At 33.4% G+C, this 10,017-nt stretch overlaps 1 protein-coding gene across 1 annotated transcript; it reads left to right on the top strand.

Moving 5' to 3' along the window:
* The first annotated feature begins 708 nt into the window (after positions 1-708).
* Positions 709-4,279, top strand: Flo2 (flotillin-2). Its single transcript, XM_018511991.1, has 7 exons — positions 709-1,001; positions 1,529-1,761; positions 2,111-2,230; positions 2,330-2,544; positions 2,623-2,806; positions 2,906-3,052; positions 3,232-4,279. The coding sequence occupies exons 1-7, from the start codon at positions 722-724 to the stop codon at positions 3,259-3,261; spliced, it is 1,209 nt and encodes a 402-aa protein (XP_018367493.1). The 5' UTR covers positions 709-721; the 3' UTR covers positions 3,262-4,279.
* The last annotated feature ends 5,738 nt before the right edge of the window (positions 4,280-10,017 follow it).

Raw genomic sequence — 10,017 nt, 5'->3', positions numbered from 1 at the left:
CCGCAAATCGTAGTTTCCAGGCACAAAATTCGACATGTTCAACGCTATTACAAACTATACTGTTGTATGAAACTTGTATTGTTGTCAGTTGAAAATCTTTGTCAGATGTCAGAACAAGGAAATGGCGTCAATGACGCGGTCTGACGGCAACTACATTGACAGCTATGGCCATCTATTGTAATTCCGGTAAATTCCGGTTTCATATTTACATACACTCAGAAAAAAGTTTTGTTGATATATGACCAACAAAAAATTTTTCGTTGTCCTAACCAAAATTTAATTATGCTAACAAAATTTTTTGTTAGAATAACATAAAAGTTTTTGTTAGTCACATATTTTAACAAAAACTTTGTTGTCCTAACCAAAAATTTGGTTAGAGTAACCAAATTTTGGTTAGGACAACGAAAAACTTTTTGTTGGTCATATATCAACAAAACTTTTTTCTCAGTGTAATCTTAACTGGTGCGTAAGATTGATTTATTTCAATGTAGATACCGATAATATTTCCTTCTTCTCGACAATTGTTCATAAAAAATAATTAATTTCTGCAAACAGAATTCCAAGGCATAATAAGATTCCGATAATAATAAAACTCGAATATTGATAAAATCTCAACGATATTTTATTGAAAGTTATACATATTGCAAGTAAATTCTCTCGCAAGAATTAATAACACTCATACGAATTATCTTTGCGTTCCATAGGAGGATGCTGCGGCTCCATGAGGAAGAGGACCATCGTGGGTGGATACGCGTTTACCTGGTGGTTCGTAACCGACGTACAGCGGTTATCGTTAGAGGTGATGACTCTGAACCCTGTATGCGAGAGTGTGGAAACGGCACAGGGAGTACCGTTGACGGTCACTGGAGTGGCACAATGCAAAATCATGAAAGCCGACGAATTGTTGCACACTGCCAGTGAACAGTTTCTTGGAAAGAGTGTTCACGAGATTAAGTCCACGATCCTGTCCACCTTAGAGGGTCACCTTCGAGCTATTTTGGGTACGTTTTATTTTATAATTAAGCAAATTATGGTACACTGTTTTTTTTTTCTGGAAACAATCTCTCGGTCGATGTGGATAATTAGCACCTTTTCATAAACAATTAACAGGCCACGTATTGTAATATAAAAACATTTTAATTTACACAATTGTGTGTTTTGACGCTCCTATTCTATGTAGAGCTTTCAGATTAATATTAGAATAATTAGACGATTAATAATGTAATGTCTGTAATGTGTACATTCTAGAAAATACTGCTGTGGATTAAAAACCCATCTATATGATGCTAAATCCACATCATATTGGTATTAATGTTAACACCAACACAATGAGAATTATATAAACACTTCTATTTTTTGGGTGTACCTATAACGTAATTTGTAAGATATGAAAAAAATTTTTCTCATATATTTAATTCACAACAAGAAAATTAAATAATTGCGCGAAAAATAAATAATTGGCTCCGTCAAATTGATTAAAACTACTCTTCTGATAAAATCGTTGGAAGGAAATAATGCTTTTTCTTAGGAACACTTTCCGTGGAGGAAGTTTATAAGGATCGAGATCAATTTGCGGCTCTTGTACGAGAAGTTGCCGCACCAGATGTCGGTCGCATGGGTATCGAGATTCTCTCGTTCACAATAAAGGATGTTTACGACGAGGTTCAATATTTAACATCGCTCGGCAAAGCCCAAACAGCGGCTGTTAAACGAGACGCTGATGTAGGCGTCGCCGAAGCAAATCGAGATGCCGGTATTAGGGTATGTTTTGGCTTATACGATATATGTCGCTGTATACAAAAATGATAAATTTCTAAGATTACATTTATATTCACGGTATAATTATAATGTCTAATTAAAAATATTTTTCAATAAGCTTGGAGTGACTGAGTGAGAGAGAGAGAGAGAGAGAGAGAGAGAGAGAGAATGGAAGTGAGGAATACGAATGCAGTTATGCAGTAAAATAGCGACCTTTTTTTACGTTTCATTCACGTTGGAAGAGAAAATCGATTTCAACTTGTAGAAAGAGATAATATCGCTAACAGGACGTTTTGTAGAGTTTGCGACTTGTTAACGCAATTTTATAATTTTTTTCGTTGCTTTACGATAGGAAGCGGAATGCGAAAAATCGGCGATGGACATAAAATATAATACCGACACGAAGATAGAGGACAACGCGAGACTCTACCAATTGCAGAAGGCTAATTTCGATCAAGAAGTAAATACAGCGGTAAGTTTATTCTTTGTGAAATACGCGAGTGATCAATATTTCCAACAAAGTCATTCTCAAAGTGTTTACGTATATGTATACTTTATTCTACTTTTTCAGAAAGCCGAGGCTCAATTAGCTTATGAGCTTCAAGCAGCAAAAATAAAACAGCGGATACGAAACGAGGAAATACAGATAGAAGTCGTGGAAAGGCGCAAGCAAATCGAAGTCGAGGAACAAGAGGTCCGTCGAAAGGAACATGAGCTCCAGAGCACAGTGCGTTTACCAGCTGAAGCTGAATTTTATAAAATGGGACGAATTGCCGAGGGAAAAAGGTAAAATTTTCGCGAAACAGGAGATGTAATTTATAATTTTTGTTTGACGTAACTTGTTTCAATACCATTTATTTACAGAACTCAAACTGTAAGCGCAGCAAAAGCCGAAGCTGAGAAAATTCGATTGATCGGAGAGGCCGAGGCTCACGCTCTAGAAGCTGTCGGTATATCGGAGGCCGAACGCATGCGAATGAAAGCAGCAGTTTATAAAAAATACGGCGATGCGGCGATACTTAACATCACTCTGAATGCCTTGCCGAAGGTGAACGATGTGTTATGCATTACGTTTACATATTGTAGTATTAATGCATAAATTAGTATTATAATAATAACGTTTTTTCTTTTTTTTTTTTTTGTACAGATTGCAGCCGAAGTCGCAGCACCGTTAGCGAGAACGGAAGAAATTGTACTTCTTGGCGGAAGCGATGCGACCAGTGGAGAACTTACGCGTCTTGTTGGGCAAGTACCTCCAGCTGTACAAGCGCTGACTGGGGTAGATCTTTCCAAAGTATGTTCTAAAGTCAAGTACTAAAAATTCATTTTTTTCCTTTTTGTCTCTTATATTCGGTGTAGTAAATAGGACGGAATACGTGGCAAACGCGTGACTTAAAACGATGCTTGTTGTACGTTTAAGTGTTAACGGACAATTGCAATCCGTTAATGTAACTGATGTTGTTCTATGTGTAGGTATTAGGAAAAATACCAGGCGCAAAGTAATGCCAAGTGATGTGAATCCAAGGACGGCGACTAGATGAATAAATTTGGAACAGATTTAAAAAAAGGGCAAAATCTATACTGCCAAAGGTTTCTCTGCTACTCTGTCATCTATCGACAACACACTCTTCGCTTTTTCTTCTTTCCCGAATTTTGCTCTACCTCAAGTCCACTCGAAGCAGCGTTGCGCAAACATGCTTTTTTTATCCCTTATCGCCCAAATAAATCCAGTCTACTTGTTCGCGTCGTATTCGTACGTTCTTTATTTTAAACACGATACCATACGTATGCATCGATAATGTTATATTTGATTAATGTGATATCGATGTAATCGTGACTTGAGGGACGAGCGATTAACGCAATTTTGAATTACAAATTGGTTACATGAAAATTACATTCACACACAACACAAAAATCGCGACAATCCTCCCAAAGTTCTAATATATTTTATTGTTCCAATTATAAATATTGATCGTTTTCGAAATTTGTGAAAAGAAGCACTGCCCGTGGCCGTGCCTAAGGATAGAAGTGATTAAGATTGTAATGCAAATGCGACTGCTTGCTACTGGAATGCATAAAGTGACGCGACAATTACACAGTGTAAAAGATATATACCACGTGTATATTTTTATTTACTAAAAGGAATTGAGATTTCAGTAAACAAAGTTCAATCGTTTCCATAGATATAAATATTTATAAAGTAACACGTATTTTACTGTATACAAGGAACGTATTCGCTGTTACACGAAGTAAATTGAAAAAAACAGAAAGAAAAATGACGAGAAATTGATGAAAGAAAATCACTGGCATCTGGATAAATTATACGTGAAAATCCTAATTACGATATACAAAATTTATAACGAATACATTAAATGGAAAATAAGCCTAATAAATCACTGCCGAGACAAAAATCCATTCTGCTTCTTCCACAATCGTGATATTTTGTAAAATATTTTTCGACAAATTATAACAGGTACTCTTGTTTTGATAGCTTTTAAAAAACGTATATGTATATCTCTTGTCTTATAATTCGTAGTAAAAAGAGACGATTTTAGAAATAAATATAAACATCAAAGGTCACTGAAGAGACATTTTTTATATTCAATTTTCTTGACGATTGAAAATGAACGTCTTATGAAAAAAATTGTGTCCTCTACTTATCTTTATTTTACTTTGACTTGCTAATATTTACGTCAATATACATATAACTATTCCCTTTTTAATTGTACAACAATTACTGTATTATGACAAATTTTTATGCTAGAGAAAGAGAGAAAATTAAGTTATTTGAGACAAGATCCTTTCAAATTTCGTAAAATAATTATTTGTGCTATCTCAACACTCAGTTTATGCATTCCACTTGACTCGTCAGAATACAATGAACAGTCTCCAACTAATTAGTACCGCAATTCAAAGTCTTAATATAAGCGATATGATTAAGAACGTTTCGATATCATTGTGTTCAACATAATTAAGTGATTTAATAACAAAAGAAAAAATAAATGAAAGAATAGACGTTTGAAGCGGTTCAGAACGTGCGATTTGCTGCCACCTGTAGTTGCTGTATATATTTAGGGACACGTATGTATAATATCGTAAAGAGTTTCTATTATCGTGAAATACAAAAAGACGAGGAAAATGCGTCACGCAAACGCAATTTAAAGAAAATGCTTGATCGTATTTTACATCGACGCGCGCGATGAATATTCTCGGTTGACCACGCATCGGAATTCACAGCATTAAAGCAAAAAATAATGGTATTCCAAGCTGAACAAGTGCCAATTTGATATCGATTCCTTAGTAGAAAAAACTGGATGATCTGAATAAAAGTTCGATATTATTTTTTACAGTAACTTATTGGTTACTATATGTGTATGCGAATTATGGATTTAATATATACATGTATTACCTCGTTGTATCTTTTGAATGTTTTTACAAAACCGGTAGTTAAATTATATTTACTTTTCTTATATTATACTATAAATTTATCGTTTTTCTATAATGATGTGTTTCAATTTATGATTAAAGCGACATACTTATAAATCTATGTAGAATGTAAGAAATTTGAATCTATACTAAAATATATATGTGCTAGTGTAGAGTATGCCATTTCTTATCACTTGTTATTCGTGTCGCTCATTATTCAAGTAAATACTTACATATTATACATTCACTACGCATTTAATGACATTATTTTATTTAATGAGTAATGTCACAAGAATTAAGAATGTAATGATGGAGGAATATTATTTATACATGTAGAATATATAAATAATATTTCTCCATCAATATATTTTTATATTTACTGTTACTGAGAAGGAAAATCAAGAGACATAAAATTTATAGACCGAAAAGTCTTCCCAAAATGCTTAATGCAGTAGATCAGTACAAAAAAGAAAAGTCAAAGCCTCTCTCAGAGATTAATAATAATGCTGATGATAATGATGATAATGATGATGATGATGATGATGATGATGATGATGATGATGATGATGATAATGATGACGACGATGATGATGAAAAGGTAAAATAGTTAATAAGGAATATTTAGCGATTGAATAAACTTGATAATTCTAGTATCATCCAGCAAAAATTTTATCTAACAATAAGATACATTGCCGGCTGTAATAGCTGTTATAAATTAGCTAAACAGATCTTTAAATGATATCGTTTTTGAAGCGTTAAATTGAAATAAAAATTCTGTAATCTCTCAGAAATGAAAGAAATATCATTAGATATTAATCTATTTTTTAAGGGTTTAGTGGAAACCCTTTTTTTCCGATGAGTAGTCAATGCGAGAAAGCACACAACACATATACAGATTTAAAATAGTTACAAATTTTTGACAAATCCGATGTAATCGGCTCACACACAAACACACATGTACACATATTATAATCGAAGATAATTATCAATCATCGTGCCAGAATCAGATTCTTGCGAGGCGTCCAATCTGTTTTTTTCAAACAATAACAAATCATGTAGTATTCACATTTCTGTCGGACACTCCGAGGTAAAATATTTCTAATAGTTGATTAATAAGATGTTGATTGATGTCTTTAATCGAACATTAACTGATTAATGCTGACACGTACTAACTTTGTTATATATATTTTACTAATGAAATTCTTTTACACTCTATATACTATATACTATTAATACTACACCTATCTCTTTTTATCTTCCTCTCTTCTACAAAGAGAAAATAACGCTTAAATAACAATCATCAGGACGTTTCGCATTAACCGTGCCCTTGTTAAGCTAAGAGAAAAATCGTGTTCGTCGTTTGAGTCTAGTTAATACATTGCATTTATGTGATACGTACGATGCATTATAAAAAAAAATGTAGGCAGTTCTTCTCTATTAGAGCATATTAAACCATTTGTTTGGTACTTGTGCGAAAGATATTATATATGTTTAGATTTTTTTGATCCTAAAATAAATCACAAAAAAATTGCAACAATGCACAATGTGTTGTGTATTGTGTGGTGTCTGTACACAGTAATCTGAAAATTAACGTGCTCGATTTGAACGTATACGATCATGCTTGATTCACTTTTGCATATACAGTCGCAACTAAAAGGTTGCACACACACACACACAACACTTTGTTTTCGATAAATTTAGAATACAGCCTGTTTACGAGCGATTGGTTTTTATTTATGGATTCATAAGTAAGAACCAATCACTCTGTGAGTAAGCTGTATTCCGAAAACAATTTGAAAAAAAGTGTTGCAATATTTTAGTTGCTGATTATATATATCCAAACACAAAAGCGATTCGGATTTTATCGTCATTTTTTTAAGCAAGATCGATGCGGAATTTAATTAACTATTGTAGTAGAATTGTATTTATCGCGTGCGTGAGAGAGAGAGAGAGAGAGAGAGAGAGAGAGAGAGAGAGAGAGAGAGAGAGAGAGAGAATGGGGGAGTGAGGGAGAGGGAAATCAACTTGTCGTAGGAAATCACAAAATAAGTCCGTGGAATATTTGTATCAAAATGCAGAATATTTAACAGCTAATATTTCGTTTTTTATACATCGTTTTTTTCTTCACAAAAATTGATACATGTAACAAGTATTAGTTTCTTTTTATCTTTTCAATACATATCATATATTTTCAAGTGCATTAAAGTTTTCCAAAAAATAATTATATATTATTATACAAAAACGAAAAGATAAAAGCAATTGTGTTGTGTGATTAGGTAATTTTTTTTATAATTTAAGTTATAGTCTTTAAATGTATTTGAATAGAAAGAGGTTAAGAATAAAATTAAATGAAAATTTTTTTTTAATATTCATAAAAACAGCATCTATTACGAGTGAAAAATATTAAAATCGAGACAAAAAGTTTGACAATTATCTTGCCAATTATAATAAATTCGCATTTCACGTGTAATTTTGCAACATCCCGTACATATTGAGCCTGATATTATTTTCATTAAATATGTATATGTATACGAAAGATCAAATTAATTTTCGATATTTCACATTAGCGAGGTTGCAAAAGTTTGCGCTGTGGTTAAAAGCTCTCTTGTCATTTATATATAATTTAGTTTGTCGTCTTCAACATACAATGCAACACGTTTCATGCGATTAAGGATCTTTGTGTATAAATTTTGGAGCAAATATTCGCAATGGTAGTACTGATCTTTGTTCATGTTTTCGAAGAGATTCTCGTAAAAAATTACATTTGAGAAACTTTAAAATTATACCTATATATATAAGCCAGTATTCATAGTCGATTCTTATATTTAAGATTGTCTTAAGTACAGTCTGAAAATGTTACGAATCAATCATAGAGAGCGTGTATTAACGTCTTAGGACATTAATTAAGTCGATGTGATAAAAATGAACTATGAATATGAACTGGGCATATTATAGTTACGCACTCGTATGCTTCGCATATGCTCTCTCTCTCTCTCTCTCTCTCTCTCTCTCTCTCTCTCTCTCTCTCTCTCTCTCTCTCACTTGCTGATTTTTTTATTTTGAAATCGATCTTGTTTTGAGTGATATCCAAAGATCCTTGATACAAATAAAAAAAATTGTAAAACCACTATGTAGTGTGTAGCCTGTGCACTCTATGTGAATTTATTATCGCGATTGACACTGTGTTCCGTGTTTATATTACATTGCAAATACGACTCTTCACTTAATAAAAATCTCTGTACCACGTAAGCCATATGAGTATGAGACGCGCCAAGGCGTGGTGTGCCATATATCGTAAATAATTCCCGATGCAAATTTCCGCAAGAGTTTGCGGCACATTTACGAATAACCGACCAAAAGAATAAGAAATATCTTACAATTAGGAGGGAAGTCCATGATTCTAGTTAGAAAATCGAAATTATACCGAAAAATGTCTAAAGAGAATAAATCTAGTCTTTTGTAAACGATGAACACAGGATAACGTACATTATATATTTTGAAAGTTATATGCTATAGAAGCGTCTCGAGGACAGCCTGCGTAGATAGAGAACAATATTACATTATATTATTGTGTCATATTCTACTGTAACTGAAAGTAATGGAATACACGATGTGAAGTTACTGCATATTTTTAATAAATGGACCGCAAGATATATATTACTCCATTGCGCGTAATTTATCCTATTTATTGTTCGTTTGTAATAGTGCTTATAGCGATTATAAACTTTTTTGAGTGACTATACGTGAATATAAATAATTGTTTGGTATACAATTTTAAATTGAAATTGAATAAAATCTTGATACTTAAATTTTTTTGAAAAGTTGAAATTTTGATTTTTAAAAGTCCAGTCTGAATATCTTTACAAATAACGTCTCTCAACGAAATAATTTATTTTTTTGATAACACGAACAAATTTCAAGGATTTGATAAAATGCCATTTCTATTTCAATCATTCTATTATGTCAAGATACTTTTGTGCAACTAAGCCGCACAGGATGCTTAAATTTATTTAAATTCTTTTGAATTTTGACCAATTAAATCAGGCCTGCAGTCGAGTTGCACATTTCGACCGATTTTGCCTCGTCGATATTGGTCGATATCATCGATATCGTCATCCCCAGCCCTCTGACACTTCCATTCATTTCTTGAGTTTGGCGTGACCAAGGTATGTCACCGAAAACACCAGATGGGGATAACAACTTTTATTACGACTCATGCGCATTCTGGATGTTTACGGCTGCTTTCCTTTTAGGAGACACAGTCGACACAAATCGACACAAGTGTCGTTCTATCTTTGTCACTCTCTGAATATCAAGAAGGATAGAACGACATTTGTGTCGACTTGTGTCGATTTGTGTCATCAAATGGAAAGCAGCCTACGCCATTTACTTCGATTAGGTTATGTCGGTGATGTGGGACCAATGGCTGCGTTCAGCAGACTGAACAGTTTTGCAACCGTTTTGTGATTCTTCACTGAGATAGGACTATTCCTTTAAATCTAAAAGTATAATCCAATCAGCGCGACGAATCATGAAACGGTTGCAAAACTGCTGAGTCTGCTGAACGCAGCCACCGACGAGATACTATTAAAGACCGACATCCTTAGGCCGGAATCAGACTACGCATTGAAGAATGAGATTGAAAATTGAAAGATTGAGGTTAGACCAATCAGAACAAAAGGAACCAAAATTTCTTTGTTCTCATTGGTGAAATTTCAATCTTTAAACTTTAATCTCAATCTTCAATGCACAGTCTGATTCCGGCCTTAAGCCGTAATCACACTAGCGATTGGCGATTGTAATTGACGATTGAGGATTACTTTTCAACCAATC

The sequence above is a fragment of the Trachymyrmex cornetzi genome, unplaced genomic scaffold (assembly GCF_001594075.2).
Source record: "Trachymyrmex cornetzi isolate Tcor2-1 unplaced genomic scaffold, Tcor1.1 scaffold390, whole genome shotgun sequence".
NCBI lineage: Eukaryota > Metazoa > Arthropoda > Insecta > Hymenoptera > Formicidae > Trachymyrmex > Trachymyrmex cornetzi.
This window is presented reverse-complemented; position numbering and strand designations above follow the sequence as displayed.